This window comes from Thermobia domestica, chromosome 6, assembly GCF_964235325.1.
Source record: "Thermobia domestica chromosome 6, izTheDome1.hap1.1, whole genome shotgun sequence".
Lineage (NCBI taxonomy): Eukaryota > Metazoa > Arthropoda > Insecta > Zygentoma > Lepismatidae > Thermobia > Thermobia domestica.
In genome coordinates, this window is record NC_137459.1 from 273,241,074 (window position 1) to 273,259,528 (window position 18,455).

The 18,455-nt window shown below is 37.0% G+C and overlaps 2 protein-coding genes across 10 annotated transcripts in view; one reads left to right on the forward strand and one right to left on the reverse strand.

Moving 5' to 3' along the window:
- LOC145688496 (uncharacterized) overlaps positions 1-18,455 on the forward strand; it is a 199,606-nt gene that overhangs the window by 157,140 nt on the left and 24,011 nt on the right. For all 8 annotated transcript variants that reach the window (XR_014131921.1, XR_014131919.1, XR_014131920.1 and 5 more), the window contains exons 6-8: positions 1,730-1,900; positions 3,657-3,826; positions 11,164-11,337. Coding sequence is in view for 5 of the 8 variants with exons in the window: in XM_081762826.1 (XP_081618952.1) it covers positions 1,730-1,900; positions 3,657-3,826; positions 11,164-11,337 (515 nt within the window). In the remaining 3 variants the exon portion in view is untranslated. The remainder of the gene's footprint in view (positions 1-1,729; positions 1,901-3,656; positions 3,827-11,163; positions 11,338-18,455) is intronic.
- LOC145688499 (protein GVQW3-like) overlaps positions 2,671-18,455 on the reverse strand; it is a 480,426-nt gene continuing 464,641 nt past the window's right edge. The window contains exons 3-4 of one of the 2 annotated variants that reach the window (XR_014131923.1): positions 4,381-4,616; positions 2,671-3,193 (exon numbers count right to left, since the gene is read on the reverse strand). The gene's annotated coding sequence lies outside the window, so the exon portion shown is untranslated. The remainder of the gene's footprint in view (positions 3,194-4,380; positions 4,617-18,455) is intronic. The other variant, XR_014131922.1, reaches the window with a different exon arrangement.

The following is an 18,455-nucleotide window of genomic DNA, read 5'->3' on the forward strand; positions in this document are numbered from 1 at the left end:
CAATTTCTAAACATAGTATGTGTCAGAAGTGTCTATAGGCAGTTTCTTCCTTGCATGATAGGATAACCTATCAAATTTATTGTTTTGTGAAGAATTGGTTAAGAATAACTTCTCGTTTTGTAATAACGTTAGTCACATAAGAAGATATATTTTAACGAACGTATTTTCGAAAGCTCGTTAGAATTCATGACCAAGTATGACTCGCTGAAATAAACTACAAGATCAAGTATAACTATAATGTTTTCCAAATTTCACCTTTTCATAAAGTCAACTTCTGTTCATGTATAATGGTCATTGATAACATTGTTATATACTTTTACTGTTATTTATCGACCTAAAGAATGGGGCTACTTCGTAGCTAAGCGGTTAGCGTATGCTTCTTTGGCGTGGGGGACCCGGATTCATTCCCGGCGTGAACTCGTGTGGTTCGCATTCTACGTTAATCAGTAGGTCCCGTCTCATATAACCCCACTCCTGAAAGGGACGTTAAACTCAAAATCAACTCAACTCGACCTAAAGAATATAGTTCCATATAGTTCCATTCAATTCCCAGATTAAAAGCAGACACAGACCTTCGTGAGCTATTTCTTTTACATCTTGTCATCTATCAAGCTTTATACGAATCTCCGACTAGATTCATTGTTTTTCTCTGAGATAGTATTATAAAAACAATTAGTACTGTATATTTCTGAATGCAAGATTTTTTTTTTTTTTCATAGGAGTACAAAAGAAATACATCTACAGCACATGGAGGGTATATTTTCAGAATGTATTATAAAACTACACTAAAAATCAAATCAAATACAGACCTCCCCTAGTCTTCTTCACTAGAAAGGTCCACTGAATCTGCGAACGTTCAAGGCTAAAGTGGTAGGCGAGGCTGTGGGTAAAGTTAGAGCTCGTGATTCTATTCAGTAAAGGAAAACTTCACATCATGTGTTGTAAAAGCACGACGACTCCATACATTTGACCACGAAGTTGCAGCAAAAATCTTCGTATGGCGGCAAAATATATATGGAAGTTATTACTTGAAAATAACGTACTGACACGAAATAAAAATGCAGATAGGTTTAAAATTGGATTTTTCTACATTTAATTCAGTCATCGAATGAAAGCATTATTGATGAACCAAATCATATTGTACAGTGTGAAGAGGGACAATCGATTGTAGAAATGGTGTTTAGAGTGGAGTGATTGAAGTTTAACTTCCATTTCCAGCAAATATAATGAGACGGTTTAAATTGGGATCCGAACCAGCATTTGGAATTTTATCCGAGACTTCATGATAATATATATCGCCGAACCTTCGGAGAGAGAAGACTGAAAGAAATTATTCACCTTTACATGTGCGCATTTCTACAGCAACTTCACCGTTAACAAACAAAAAAAGATATCCAGTTTTCCATACTTGATAAAGTAGACTTTTCAATAAGCTTTCTAAGATAGCAGGGAAGTAGAGGACTTTATTTGCATCAAATCCTGAACATTATTTTCACCAACTTTTACTAATGTTACAAGATGTACATAAGATTTTCCTGCAAATCAGGAGAGATTTGAGTTCGGAATTCGCTGTCAATACTCAAGATTATGTATATATAAGGTTGTTGTTTATTTAAAAGTCGTACTTTTTTAGTATAATTTCCCTGCATGATATTAAAAAAAACATTTTTGTAGAATAGTTTTGAGAAGGATAATTGACATTTTATCTTATACTAAAATTTTATTTCAGTTAACGATAGACTAGAGACAAGAAATTCTACCCAGGGACCCAGTAAGCAATTTAAAACGGAGGGAAAGCCTCATCATGAATTGAAGAATCTCGAAATATCTGGAGGAAGTTCTCTTTCACAAGGGCGATACCAGAGAATATCAGAACAAAACTATTTTTTTCCGTTTTCAGGTATGTATATATTGGCCAGTGATGTTAAATATGTATATATCAAATAGAATATCGGTTCTAACAAAAGGTCAAAATAACTTAAAGAAATTGAGCATGAAGAATTCTAGTGAATAACAAAACCACAAACAAATATATATCTTATACCTCTATTTTTTAACAACTTCGGTCATATTCTCATAGTAGGTCAAAGAGGGAAACAGTTTATTCCCAGATGACTATAACAGGCGCAGTACCTTATCGAGAGTAACTGCAGTGGAAGATATAGGCATAACTTTTTCGCCTCAATTTCTTAAATTAAACTATGTTATGCCGCAGTTACTACTGAAGCAATTATTTGCGAAATACGTACAAAATTCTAAGACATCTTCGGAATAATTCATCCGAAGAAAACACCTCCCGAAACAAAAACTATGAATTTTGGATTTTTTTTAATGAGAAATCACTTATGCCATATTTTAGGAATATTATTGAAATATAAACAACATTGCCTGAATCGTTTTTGAGAAAATCGTCCGAAAAAACATTACTCTCAAGAGTAAACTTTTCCTATTATTATTATTATTATTATTATTATTATTATTATTATTATTATTATTATTATTATTATTATTATTATTATAAATCATTTACATCACACTGTAGAATTCTTCATGAAATGTTTATGTTTGAAATAGGAACAAAATTGCATGAGGTGTTGACAGTCATCCGAGAAGAATTAAGCCCCTAGAGTAAACTGCCCCTTATGAATTATTTTGAGGATATACATATATATATCGAGGATGTGTATATCGCAATGATTTTATAGGTAGAGACAAAATAACGGTCCGGGCTAATCTTTTCCCCATCATCAATTTATTATAAAATTGCTAATTACAAAATGTCTTTGATTACAAAGAGTAAATAGTGTTTTCTTCTTATTGACCAGATGAAGGGAGATTGGTGTTTTGCACGGTGCCCTTTCTCTCAAAGCAGTCTCCAAGGCACCTGCAAGGTTTTGGTGAGTCTTGAAGGAAAGCCCCCTCAGCCCAAGGCAACTTCGTGAGGCTTGGTTGTAGTGAGGGTCCTTAGTCCAATGTGATCTCGGAGCAGGTGTTGGTTAGTTGATCAGTTAATCGACTGATACCAGGTCCCTCCGTGGCTGCTCTTTTGTGTGTCCTCTTTGGGTCCTTTCGTGAGGTCCGTCTCCTTTCGGCTTCCTCCGGTGTCTTCCGTGTTGACTTCTCGTCTGCTTCATTGTTTGTAATCAATAACACGTGTTGTATTGACATGTACTTCTGTTATGATGTGGGGATCCTTAAAATATCTAAGTTATGATATATTAACAAAACCATCTGAGTCATGTCTGGGAAACTCCTTGGAATATAACTCATCTCCAAGAATAAACTACCTCTTCCGTATTTTTCCTCTGTGAAATGACTTGTACCATATGGTTGTTAATGAAACACTGATTTATGAAATATAAACAAAATGGTTACATTTGTTTTCGAGAAGATAGCGTTTTTAGTATTCACCGTTATTTTTGGGTAGGAAGAAAATTCGGCTGTCACTTAAAGGCCGTATCTCTGTAACGATGGATTTCTCGACATAAGGTCATATGAACTTTGTTGCTTGTTTACCCATAAAGAATCTACCCTTGAAATTTTGCCGTACCTTTTTATTACACTCTGCATTATCCGATTTTTTTAAATGTCAATTTTACCTGCAGCAATTGAACATTTTTACAAATATGTAAATGATTTAAATTGTTTTCCCGTAGGTATGAAGACTGTACAAGGGAGAGATCTTGCAGTGGAAGCCTTTCAGCTGCTGTGTTTGCTCATTCCTCCAGAGAATAGACTGAAATTACATATACTGCTTCGTTTTATAGATAGGATAACCCTTAACAGGCGTTTGGTATTGGACCCTTCCACTTCAACTAACATTCTTGTAAGTATTCATGTAATTTAAGAACTTTTCAATTTATTATAATGTCTTGCTGGTTGTAGGAAATGGTAAATTCTTAATTTTACTGAAAACTACGTTATGAGAAAATCAACTTACAGAAAGTAAGACTTTCTAACTTTCGAAAGTCTTACCGAAACACTTTCTAATAGTTAGTTCTCAATTCCACTAGATACATGAAACATTTTACCATATATTTAACATCGCCTCTTTATACCTACCGGACGTAAACACAGGTAATCAAATCATAAGTTTTCGCTTAATTTAAAACAGCCTTGTGTAACAGCCGCCCCCGGGCTAGCTATGCCTCATTCCACCCTTTCATCCGGCTCGCCTGACCCGTTACGTAATCTCTTAGACTGAACTGAAAGTTTTTCCTGAATACCTGATGCCCACCGTAAAAATATTCTTCATATTGGAACATCCAGCGTACCATCGGACATTGAGAAGCTAGTCCAGAAAATAAAGGGTTAAGTTTCCCATTAAAATGGGAAATAAATAGTTTTTGCTTTTCTTTAGCAAGTAAATATGTTAATTACCGCTATAACAGATTTTGTGTCCTTTTGGTATTAGTGTGTGATGAGCGACTTTCTCCATTGAACACATGCGGCCCTTGATTCCAGTAAATCATTTTTGATTGGCCCACTTCCTGTTCTAGCTTGCAAATGCATGATTTAAAAGTTCTTCTTCTTCTGGCTTTTCTGACGGCGGGCACAAAACAGCGGAAAATGGCTATTGTATTTCAGTCCCTTTCATTCGGCTAGAATTTCACAACCTGAAAAAGTAAAACAGAAATCATCATCTGCGATCATGAACACATCTACTATAACCTCAAATAAAGTAATGGTAACTCATGTTGAATAGAATTGTCTTCGATTCTTTGAAGTAAGATTGCTCGGTACCTAGAGGAAATACATCATAAGGACTTATTTTTGAAGGTGAACTATTTCAATAAAACGATATACTCGAGTTTTCACTGGCTGATTGTATAACATTCGTTTACGCAGTTTTGCACTGATATAATCACACGCCTCTAGTTCGGGGCCATAGACCAACTACATTCTGACTAAAGATACGAAAAAATAAAGTTGTTGGAAGTCGGTGGTTTTTCAGTCTGAAACTGGAATTTTCCAAATACCACCCACTGCTTGGGCTCCACAATAAGGCCCGATGTTAGATGAAAAAGCAACACATTGCCAATTCAGTAGGCTTTTCCCTTAGGTCCTCACCATACCAACAATACAGTATTGTTGGGAAGCAGATTCGAGTGATTCCTTTACATAGCAATGTGCACGTTCCCCGTGTAATTTTTGCGTTCCGTTACGTACCATTTGAATAGACTGCTGAACTGGAAACGTTACTTTTTCATATAGCACCTTACTAGTGTAGAGCCCAAATGGCTGATGCAATTTGAAAATTTCACCATTTTAGATCCCCTTTTACCATTTTCTCGTATTTTTACTCAACAGGTGACCTATGGCCCAGACTTTTGATAGGTGTGTGTGATTGTACTGCATATACATAGTGGCCCTTGTCCACGTTTCACTACCTGACATTGCGTAAACTGCCCTCTCATGGTCACAGATCTGGAAGCGTTGCTGTAAAAGAATGGAAATTCTGCGTCATCATAATACTAAAATTGTAATTATATGTGTCCTGCTAATTTGCATGCATTTCAGTCATTCTTTCTTCGTGTTGCAATTTTCATAAACAGTAATTTATATTGCGCAAATTGTATTGAAAAATAATTAAGAATACACTCTATGTAAATGTTTGACAGCATAGGATAGTTACTATTTATAGATACGGGTGAAACTGCAAAATTTTGGAAACGGAATTCCTCATTTAGTGATTTGCATTGTTTTGTTACCTAAATCTTATTAGTATAATGAGAAAAAAGTTTTTTATTCTTCTTTATATTCTTGTTCACTAAGTTCTGTTCGTTAATGTGTCTATATGCCAGCGGAAGAAGGGAAAGGTTTGTGTCCATTCTTTCCTGGACTTTGCGATTCTCGATGAGATATAGAATTGCTCAGGTGTTATCCTAAAAACGAATGCAAGAGGAACAATCTCTAAATCCAGTTTTCACCAGAAAATATATTTATAACTGACTATGTTCGTTTGCGACCATTTCGTACTTTCTTGAATTTTCTGTTAACTTTGACCGTATTTCGACTCTCAAAGTTAAATTGAGAAACTACTGTTATGTGAATCGCTAGAAATTTTCACGTAGAGGTGAAGAGGAAGTTGTTTATGTGTTGCGTAACTTATAATCTACGTTGTTATCTATTTAATTCAAAAGAAGTAAGTTTATAGACAAGGTAAATTTAAATATTGTGTAGCTTTTTCAGGAAATTCAGTGTCTCTCCAGGGGTAGAACGACTTTCTTGCAAATGAGAAGGTGAAAACAAGAAGCAAGAGTCGTGATATATTGGTTAGAATATCTTAAACGGGTGGGCTTTTGATGGCCGGAAACAGGTACTAGTGGAGTTCATATGTTAAAGATGCACCAACACAGATACACAAATATAATTACAATATAAACTGTAGCGCGAAGCCTATGAAAGATTTAGATTGGTTAGGTGGCGTTTGCTGAACTCTCGGGTCAGCAAGGTCGGATTAAAATTATTCAGACACTCAGATTTTTATTATTATTAATTATTGCGCTCACTCCTGAAATATATGTAAAGAGTATTTAACAACTACATATGTTGCTTTTGTTCTAGAAAACTAATAAATTTCTGTACAGCAGAAAAAACAAATCGTCCTTCATTGATTGTTACAAGGAGCATCCAATAAGTTATCTACTAGACAGGAAGGGAGGGGCAGAGCAAAATGACGCCTGACACGCACGCCAAGGCCACTGTGGGGAACCCCTCTGCGCAATTTGAGGTCAGTCGAAGCAATGCAATGGCCGTGAGCATAGTGTTTGTGTTACGCCGCGAACAAGGGATTTGCAGAAGTTACATCTGGTGACAGGGGATCAAACTTGGGTCCACCATTGGGATCCTGAGAGAAAGCATGAGTCCATGCAGTGGAAACAACGTTTCTCGTCGGATAACGAGGTCCAACAGGCGGTTTCCCAGTGATTTGCAAGCCATGACAAAGACTATTTTTTTTCTCTGGGATTTCTTCGCTGCCCACAAAGAGGCGACGGTGCATAGACCTCCATGGGGACGACTGCGAAAAACAGTGATGACCAGGTAAGCCTATCTGCATTCCTTCCTGTCTAGGTAGATAACTTATTGGACGCCCCTTGTAGCAATCTTGATTATAAATACACACTGCACTTACTTACCGTAACAGGTTTGTTAAGTCGAAGCCTCGGGAACTAAATGTTTCCACTTGACCAAATTTGAAATGTTTGCAAACCTTAACAATCTTAACATGTGTATTAAATATTGTGGTGTACAAGCCTTTGGTTCTTTAGTTACACAGGTCTGCAACCAAAAAGCTGTTTGCATAAGTTTAGCTGATTTTTACGCTTCTGGGTGCAACGAAGTCGAAAATAACCCTCGTTTCTTCCTGAGACGTCAAGTTTTTGCACAATCGAAATGTAACATGGTCAAGCAGATAACTGGAAATCGCTAAATTGCAAATGCATCACACGAAAATAAAAATGAACATGAAAGATTAAATGTACTTGTGCTACCCGAAACATGAAAATACATGTATATTGGTCCAGATGGGGATCACTGACACATAACGTAATGTGTTATGAATGAGAGTACGAAATTACAAAGAAATACCAAGAACAATAAGTCTGTTCATAAAACGAATTTAGTAAGATTATATCTTAGATTTGTAAAACGTTGGTAAGTAGTTCTGGCTACACTGTTTGTTGCTCAAATACTACGAGTACGTGGGTTTTGGTTGGCCCTGATATTAGAAAACTTATATCGCAAAGACTTCATCAGTTCAATGACTCCGACTCAAAAAGAGGCTTGGGTTGCCTTTACTGTGGTCATCAAAACGTTTTTGGGAAACCGAAAGAACCCACAGTACAAGGAAATGGTGGAAAAATGTTGCACGCATTCCGAAAGCTTGGTTGCTCCTTGAGCTTAAAAGTCCATTTTCTCAACTCCCACCTTGACTACTTCCCTAACCATGTGGGAGCAGTGAGTGAAGAGTAGGGGGAGCGTTTCCATCAAGATATCAAAGAAATGGAACGATGGTATCATGGGAACTGGAGTGTTACGATGATGGCAGACTACTGCTGGATGTAGTTCAGGGATCTTCCGGCAGCCACCTACAAAAGAATAAGCTCCAAACAAAGTTTGACCTTTAAAAAAGACAATTTCACAAGCAATCTAATTGAGAGAGGTGTTACTTTTTTTGTCTTCACGTGTGTGCGTGTTTCTGTACATTAATTTGTATTGCGCTGTTAATGGTGTTTCTGTAAATCGCATATTTGTGTTCATATTTTTGTTCAACAATGGCCACCCATTTGTTCGAAACCCAGACATCCCAGGACAAAACGGTTCTTATTCCTGGATTCAGCGCACCCGAACACACACGAATAATTTAAGTAAACCGAAACAGCTTAGCATTGTTTTATTTTTGCAGACCTGTGTTATTAGTTGTCAAACTTGGGGTTTGGACTTCAACTTCAATGACAAATAACTCGAGAATCGAAGATCTACACACTTAATATTTCATATGCATACTAAGCTTATAAAGGTCTACCACGATGCCAAACTTGGTACAGATCAGATGAATTCCATTCATCGCGTCTAGTAAATTTGCGAAAATTTGACCACACCCAAATTCTAACTTTGATGGTCAGTAACTCGAGAACCAAAGAACCGTACTTGACCATATCTGAAACAGTGGTTGATTCTAATTAGCTTAGTAGGCATATTCATTATTATGTTGTGCAGGGTTTTGGAAACAGACTTCTTGGCCATCAGATCTGAGACTATAACTCAAGGACCAAAGATCTGCACACCGTAATATTCCATATGCTTACTCAGCTCATAAAGGTCTGCTTCCATGCGAGTTCTTGTGAATTTTTTTGATTTCACTGAGTCCGTTTTGATGGTCAATAACTTCGGTACCAAAAGTCTACATATTTGACATCAAGGTAGCAAGCGCACCAAATTGTCAAGATCTATCACCGTGCTAAGTTTAGTCAACATCAGATTACTTTAATCGATTGTAATTTATTGAAATTTCTTGATTTCACTAAGTTCAAGTACAAATTTTATGGTCAACAACACGAGAACCAATGATCTACATATAACATTTCTATGAGTCTACTGAGCTCGTCAAGGTCTGCCACCATACCAAGTTTGGATAAGACCGGAGTAGTATCGTCGACAGAGTACAGTAACTAACTTTTATTATTTTATAATGCGAAAAGAGAAGTAGAACACAGTATTTATCTAAATTGAAATTTTGATGGAAGCTCAGGATTTCCCAAGCAGTATAGATATATGTAATGAAATGGCTAGTATTTTCCTCCGAGCCCTTGGACCTTAATTTTGGATAAAATGAAGTTTGGAGTAACTCTTTATTTTGTATACTGCTGTAGCAAAGAGAAATAGGGATGAAGGGAAGTATTGACACGATGGTTGCTAGATGTGTTATGGTATAAATTTTGTAATTGTCTACTGGGAAACTGGTTGGGCATTATTTTTTTAAATTACTCTCCATCTGTTCTAGGAGATGCAAGAGTAGATAAGTGCGTTCCGTTTATTTAAAAAAAAAAAAAAAAAAAAAAAAAAAAGCAGCGCACTCCACCCGTCCGTTTGTTTGGAAAGATAATTTCTGTGGGTACCCATTTCCACCTAGTAGTTTTCAAGACTGAAGTTTAGTGTACGGCAATTTTTCTACTTTTTAAACTCTGTGAGTGCTGACATAGTCACCTGTACTGACTTCTTAATTTTCTCTTTGCGTATCTTGATGTATTATAGAGCAGTAGCTGGTTCTGTACACGCAGTGTTTCTATTTTCCGATTCGTCATTATTTTTGAGGCAATATAGGAGATGGATAAAAGAACAGATACATTATATTCTGAGATCATAAATACATAGCAAATGATGAACAAAATACAGTGAGTTAGTTACATAAAGATAGAATAGCGTTGAAATAAAATTATTATTATTATTATTATTACACTAGGCATTATTGTGGATTGCTATTGGATTCCTTCCGTTTCTTCTTGCATGTAATACGCATTATCGAGAAGTGCAACAATTCCTGGATGGATTGGTACTTCCTGTTGCCCACTTGGTCTCCTCGTTCACGTAACCGCATCTACGTACTTGAGTGCATCTTGTGGCCCAGCGTAGCGTAGTTGCTAACGCTCTTGTCTTTCGTGCGAGCGGTCCCTGGTTTGATTCCTGGTGGGGACACTCGGTTGAAAAAGTGTTAAAGCTTTCTTAGGCCAGCCATCCTGAGTGAAGTTTTCCTGGGCTTTCCTCATTCACATCAGGCAAATGCAGGGATGATACCTAACAATGGTTACACGTCGCTTCCTTCCTTTTCCATTCCTTTCTTTCTCTTCAATTTACCGGTAGTGTGATCGCCGGGGACGTCATCCCTCGTACGTGACAACCTAACATGGCCATAGATGCCGAAAGTCCAGAAATCAAATTCTTATCCTTGAGTTTGGCCCATCATTTCCCAACGATTCGCACACCAGTATTCTCCAACGGCTACGCTAAATGAATTTTGGCATCTTGTCGAAACCACATGACTTGCAGTGTTCCAGGAGAATAGTCAAGGTCCTGTATTCTCTATGCCTCGTCGTGTCCCGTGTGTGGAACATGGGATTCGAACAACATGAACTCCCGAACTCAGATCTTTAGCAGCAAAAGCGCGTTGCTAACTTATCAGCAACAGCAGAAGAGTTGTTCTACCATATTTGTCCACCAAATTTTACGTTGCTTGCATTTTCTTTTCCTTACGTTGCTGTATTAGTGGCCAGAAATGTGATTAAAATGTATTTTACTAGTAAACATATTATCGAGCAATTCTGATTATTACTAAACCCAGGTTCTCGTTTATAAATATAACCGCCAATCAAGTTCTAGATAATAATATATTGTAACATACTGTAATACAGTTGTTTTCTGTCACAAGTAAACACAAAGTACATATATAAATAAGGCTATTGTTTATAAAATCTTTAGGTTCAACGCAACAGAAACAGAAATCCATCCTTGGATCCTATAATGTTCTAATTAGTATAGTCAAAATTATTATATCTCACATCCTGTTTTGTACTATACTTCTTCAGTTTTCTGCTTAGGCTACTCAAATATCTTTTTCTCAGAGGTTTACCCAGTAGTGTTTATTATTTCTTTATTTTCTTGCAGGTAGTAAAGTCCTTCACACGATCGATATTACGAGCTCTTCCAGAGAACGATTTCCAGGAGAGGATTTCGGAACGTATTGTTACGTTTCTTATCAATAATTACGAAGACATCATGAGTGTTCCGGCAGATTTAAAGTCTCAAGTTAGTAACTACATACAGTCACAGAAAGAAGAAGTGAGTAATATTATTTAATTTTCTAATTGCAAGTACTGCTACTATAAGTGTTAGAGAGGATTTACGAGAGAAAAAAGAAACAATTAGTAGTCAAAATGTTTGTTAGAAGAGAAAATAAACTCCTGTTTATTTTAAAAGTAACATATTCCCTTTCTCTTTTGAAAGATGTTTATGTTAGAAAAATTAAAAAGGTTGTGGCATCAAACGCGCTTTTTTTTTTCTTTCTTTCTTTAAGATTTCATATGCTTCAGTTCTGGTTTCTCTCTATGATCGTTGTATTCGAGACAAGAAATAAAGGATGGAATCAGCCTGAGTGTACCATTCCGGTGTTCACTGATGTAATTAGAAATGAGAAACGGTATTCAAAATTCACGGAACCTTTATGGCTAAATAGCTAGCGTTCTTCACTTTCGTGCAGTAGATCCGTGTTCGATTCTCGATGAAATTACGTGCAGTTAAGATTCTACCTTAAGCGGTAGGTCCGCGTCTCACATAATTAAAAGGAATCTTAACAGGAATCAGTGAAAATAATCGGACCTGTGATGTTGGACCAACTACCATTCAACTCTGAAACTGTCACCTAATTGTGTGCTTTAAGTAACATGGAAAATTTGATCATCTGAATTTTTTCTCGTTCTTTTTTATCCTGTAAGACGTCTCCATTCATAGATCAAAAATGTCTCTCTCGCTGAGTTCAATTCAGGTATATGGAGGAGAAAATGATCTGGAAGACTGCTAAGATGTCATTACGGTTTTGGGATTAAGCAAGGGATGTCCAAATTTGGAGATCGATATCGTACCATTGAAATATCAACATTATTGCGGATTATTCTACTGCGTTTGATGTATTTTGATAGTCACTTAAAATTGTGAAAGATTACATTTTAAATCGTTACATAATTTACGAACTTCAGCTAAACAGCGACTAACCGGTACATATGTACATTCGATTATTAATTATCTTAGGTGATAAGCACAGTAGACAAGGCTGTGTATTATTCAATATATAGAATGAGGGAGAAGTCGCAAGACAATCTTTTATTTTAAAAATACAATGAAACCGGTCTGTACTGGTCACTTTTGGTTCCTTTGAGATCTGGCCAATTTAAATAAGTCGTCAATTCACAGAAAATGCGTAATTTTTAAAAGTAATCCCACCAATAACGAATTCGTCTGTAATAAATCTAATCTAAAACTATTACAGATTACTACGTATTTCCAATAACTTTGTTGTATAAAGTGTATAAAATGCACTATAGGTACCTATATGATAATTATGGACGAAAACACTGGAGAAACTAATTAGACGCTTTTAAATTTTCGTAGCAATGTTGTCAGAGTATAGGAAGAGGAAAGAATGTGTACCGAAGACGCCAGAAATTCTTCACTACCTTACCCATAGACTCTTTCCTACAACTAGCCAATCATGCTCTCCTTCGTCTCTAAACACAGTGCTGATCCCAATTTATTGACATCTTTACTGTGGAACGTAACAATACACAAACAGAAGCCATCTCGTCCAAACCACAACGCCACTGACAGGTGTTTACTATGGTGATTAGGAAATACTCATACCATTGTTCCAAAGCCTTACTACAACTTTCTGACCGTACATACTACCACCCGCTAGTGAAGGGCACCTCCCAAAGAGTTTCTAAAGAAAATCACGTCTTATCTCCCACTCAATAAACCATTCCAGAGTCTCTCTCTTTACACCCTTTTGATCCTGACAGCTGCAACACCAAATCCTCTAAAATTTTACATGCTATCGAAAGTCTACAACCCAGTAATCCTGGTAGATCTACTGTTCCAAATGTTGGGAGCCCTACTGATATCGTTTCCGCGCTCATATTTACTTTGTAACTACGTGTTCAAGCTCTATCATTGCTTCTTAAATGTACTAACGTACCTTTCACTACGTACCCACTTAACACCAAACACCATCGAAGTGTCTATAAGAGTAAAATCTCTATAATATTCCACTTACTCATGGCCTAGGAGTGTTTGAAGACTTACTGAGCACTCATTCAGATGCTTGGAAACCTAGTAAACCGTTTCCAATCTAACTAGCTCAGTTCGTCCTCAATATTCCAAGATGGAGGCATATGTAGTCACTATGATGAAGCATTAGCAAAGGGAAACATAACGCATTTTAGTACGAGATAGTAGTGTATTTCATGAATATGAGGCGTACGTTATTAATAAGGCAGTGGCTACATGAACGGTAACCGTTCGTGCTTTCGGTAGCCACGAAGGTGGTGTGATGTCATTACTTACTTTTTTTTTTTTTTTTTTTTTTTTTTTTTTTTAGTCGTTCCCCTTTTCGGTATAATGTGCAGATTGAGAAATCCGAAATTACGATTATAAATATAGCATGTTGAGAAAAAAGTGACTTCGTAGCTCATGTTCGATCATTCCTTTTCACTTAGTAGCATTTTAGTTTTAGCATTTCCTAGTTCCACTGTCAATAGCAATATGTACACCTTGTCTCAAAAAGGTTGAGCGCATTCTTTACTGGTGTTTTGAGGCAATAATTTTCTAAGTCCAGCTTCGGGTATCTTCGGGAAAAAGTAAGCCAGGTTCGAACCTCCAAACCAGCCTTTGCAATCGGGAAAAAGTTTGCAGATGTGTTTTTCTTCTTTTAAATATAATAAGACTTGTTACCAAGTGTTTAAAACAGCAACATTGATTGAAATACTTAATGATACAATATTTCGAAACTTTTTTTTTTTTAATGTCAGCACATGCTTGTTTGTCATTTAGCTCTCCATACGTAATGGAACATTTAAATACGTTAAAGAATCTTTCCATATGTAAAAGAATGCTCAAAGTTAAGAAATAGAACATAATTATCGCCTGAGTACTAAAATAAAAGTCAAAGTAGAACAGAAACAGCGTTTGTAATGGATATGAATGTCATAATTATCTTGAGATCCGTTATACATCGCTAGAAGCATAGTTCTAGAAGTCCTTGTGTTAGCTCATTGGTAAGCTGTCGGATTTCAAATCATAAGGTTTTGAGTTCGAATCCCGTCTAGGTTAATCCTTTTTCTAAAATTATATTTTCCGCAATGCATGAAAAATGATATAAAATAATTACATTAGAATACATAAGTTCTGTATATATAACATAATCATTGCAGAACATAGTAATTATTATGTTTAAAATATAACATCTGAGATAATTTTCACAGTAGGTCGGTATATATGAGGATGTAAATACAAGTTAGGAAAATCATTTAATAGCAATAAATAAGTTATGTAGTGTATTTATTTGCATCTATTTGTCATACAGATGTAACTTCTCAATATTCTCATTACAGCATGTCATTTACATTCGTGAAATACAATATATTCCTACGGATATAGAAAGTGTATAAACAGAGTATCCAAAGTCGTATCCTGCTTCAAGACACATAACTTTTCCCGATCCCCTTAACGTCACGGGAAGAAACACAAACTCTCTTTAGAACGGAATGTCGTTACTTAGAGTCTCATTCGAATACGTTGAATATGCTTTTGTATATTCATCTCTCTCTCTCTCTCTCTCTCTCTCTTTCGCTTTGTTTATGTGTGTGTGTTGCGGAATATCCCAAGTTGAATACAACATTTGCCAAGTATATGAGCATCATTGTCATCGAATACCAGAAATTGAAAGTCGTGTTTCTTCAGGTTGGGTTTGCGTGTTCATGTTAGCTCACTGGTAGAGTACGGACTTGCCAATAAAGAGGTCTTGAGTTCAAAGCCTATAGCTAATTATCATTCTTTTGTTAGTAGGATTGCACAGAAATCGGATACAAGGAGTGGTTTACTTCTAGAAATATTTTCAGAAGCGTTTAGGTAGCCCTGAAAAGGGCTGTTTTCGGGAGTTGAGGTGGGGACATTAATATTGTGTCCAAGACCCTTCTGAATTTATTACACGCTCCATTCTTCTGGGCATGGAATCTATTACATGGGTGACAAATCTATCTTCTTCCCCTACCTCCAGCCATGCTTCGGAAACAAGATGCCACAGGTCATCCTGAGTTCTTGGTGGATCTTCCTCAGGCCAACTTTCCCTTAGAGTACGCTTCACTTCTGCCCACATATTTTCCATGAGATTGAGGTCTGCTCTACGAGAGGCCAGTCGATTAAATCAATCTCAGGGTGCCCTGCGAACCATTCCTGAATCACACGGGAAGTATGTATTGGCGACTGGTATTGCTGGAACTGAATTACACCATCAGGCTGAAATACTCGTACAGATAGCACCATGATATTACTGATAATGTCTAAGTACTGAGCATTGTCCAGATGTCCTTCAATTCTATGAAGCTGTCCTGCTCCGCGACTGGAAATCCAACCCCAACATAAAATAGATACATGGCCACTGCGATTGCAAGCAGCCACATATCCATGGCCATATCGGGTGCCTCTCGGACGATACACAAAACGGCGTCCCTCCTTTGATGTTGTGAATATGGATTCATCTGAGAAAACTACGTTTTCCCAATTGAGACCCACATTCGCCTGTGCAAACGCGAGACGGTAAATTTTGTGGTCGTCTGAGAGTTTTTCCTTCACGGCAGCAACACGGCCACGTAACCCAGCATGATGAAGCCTTCGCAGAGCTGTATGCTTTCTACCAGGAAAGAGAGAAACTTCCCTTAGCTGTCTAGACGTCCTTAGTGGGTCTAACCGGGCTTCGTTTACTAATCTCGCATCTTGGGCTTCGGTTGACACATGCAGACGACCAGGAGATCGTAAATTATCAGTCTGACCTGTAGCACCATATTTCCGAATCCATCGCCTTCCTGTAGAGGCCGGGACACCTACTCGCCTGCTAGCTGCAGTTGCAGAATAACCTTCCAACTCCCATAAAGTAATTACTGCTGTACGTCTATCCATAGTTACCAATGTTCTGAGCTGTGAGAAGGAAGCAATAGGTAAAAGCTAGTACCTGACGTGTGATTGGTTACTTGCACGACACGCCTATTGTGGGGAACAGCGTAGCCAGATCTAGCATAATGATGCTAGATCTAGCATAATTTGCATGTCTCTAGCATCTAGCATCTTGCTTTTAGCATCCTGCCCAAATCTAGCACAATTTCAGCAAGTTTATCAAAAAGCCGTAAAACCTGGAGATGAGAAAGAAGTTGGTCGTGGGAAGAAAAAAGAACGGCAGAAATGTATCCTCTTCCATTGATTCATACAGTCGGTAAACCATACAGGCAGTCTTATTTTCCGAAGTAAGTTCGAAACGTCTTTGGGCTTTTTTTGTGGCTCCACCCAGGGTTTTCTAATCCTTTAACTCCGAGGCATGGGTGGAGCTATGGGGGCCATTCTCCCCCCAACTTTTTGACAACTTCACCATCTTTATTTCTGACTTCATGATCATATTTATTCCTGAAATGACAGCTCCGAGACCGACCAAAAATCTGCCCCCCCCCCCCCCAGCAGACGATTCCCAACTCCCCTTATGCTGCGAAGTAATTTTCTTTCAAAATATGTAAACAAAAACTTTGCATTCATTTATACGATATATACGCCATTGAGTCTGGCAACGACTGCATTAATTTAGTTGAGTTAAAATTTTGGTGCGTGAAGTATTGAGTTCTATCCATGCATTCTTGCTCTCTGTGTATTTTAAGTTACGTTATCGTATCTCAACTTCGTTTTTTTAAACTCCTGAATTAGTAATTATGAGGATCTAGCATAATTTGACCGAATCTAGCATAAGTTCGATCAGGTTTTGGAATAATTCCGAGCTGTGAGTCTGGCAACGCTGGTTGGGAACGACTTGGTCAACGACTCGCGAAAGAAATCTGAAAATGGTGCGCCGTAATAATAATATCAAAAACAGTTTTTATAAAGGAATATTAATACATACGAAAAGCTGTTTAAAGAATGAATTGTTATACTGACTTTACACGTATAAAAACATATACCATATACCAAACAGATTGAGCGATATGATGATAGCTGTTTTGAGACAAACTCTTTCGAAGTCCAACTTCGGGTATCTTCGGAAAACAGTAAACTAAAGCTGCTGGTTCGAACCTCCAAAGCCAACCTTAGTAATCGGGAAACGATGTACAGATATGTTTTTCCTTCTGTTAAATATAATAAGACATGTTGAAATGGTATTAAGTGTAGAAAAAAGTAACATTGAAATACTTAATGATACAATATTTCGAGACTATGTATTCACACTCTCGTTTCGTCATTGTGATTTCCATACGGAAAAAGAGCATTTACGTATGAGCTCAGTAATATTTCAGAAGCAGCTTCCGAAAAGCGGTCATGTTAGCTCAGTGGTACACCACCAAGCGTTTAAATCGTGAGTTCGATACCCGTTCAGGTGAAATTCTTTTATGATATTCTACTTTCCTCAATGCATGAAAATTATGTAAAATAGTTACATTACAATTCATCAGTTGTATATATCAGTTGAATATATATATTCATATCATCAGTTGTATATATCAGTTGAATATATATATTCATATCATTTCACGACATAAGTAATTCTTATCTTTAAAATATAACATCTGAGGTATTGACAGAACGTCGGTGTGTTATGTGTGAATATTGAATACAAATTTAAAAAATCGTGTAATAGCAATAAATAAGTTATGTAATGTATTTATTTGCAGCTACTTTCATCGCAGATAACTTCTCAATATTCGCATTACAGCATTTAGGTAGAGCATATCGAAAATCGGATCGTGGTCCAAGACAAAAAACTAGCTAGCCCCAAACTGTCACGTAAGAAATTCGCGAATCGCAAAAGTACAGTGAAGAGATTGAGAGCGGTAATTCCTTAATCGCTCTCTCTCAACTCTCTCTTATCTGCATTTATACACATAAAAGTGTATGTATGTATGTTCCAACATAACTCATGTATGCCTAGAGCAGGGTTTCTCAACCTGGGAGTCGCGGCCCCTAGGGGATCGCGAAAATAGGCGGAAGAGATAAATATAGTTAGAATCGAATACCAGAAATTATTTTTAAATATTATTTTTAAGTTTGTTCTGATAGGCATACTTTTATTTTTTATACACACTGTAAAGAACAATAAAAAATAAGTCTACTGAACATTTTCAAAGGGTGTAGAATTCGTGTTACTATTCGGTTCA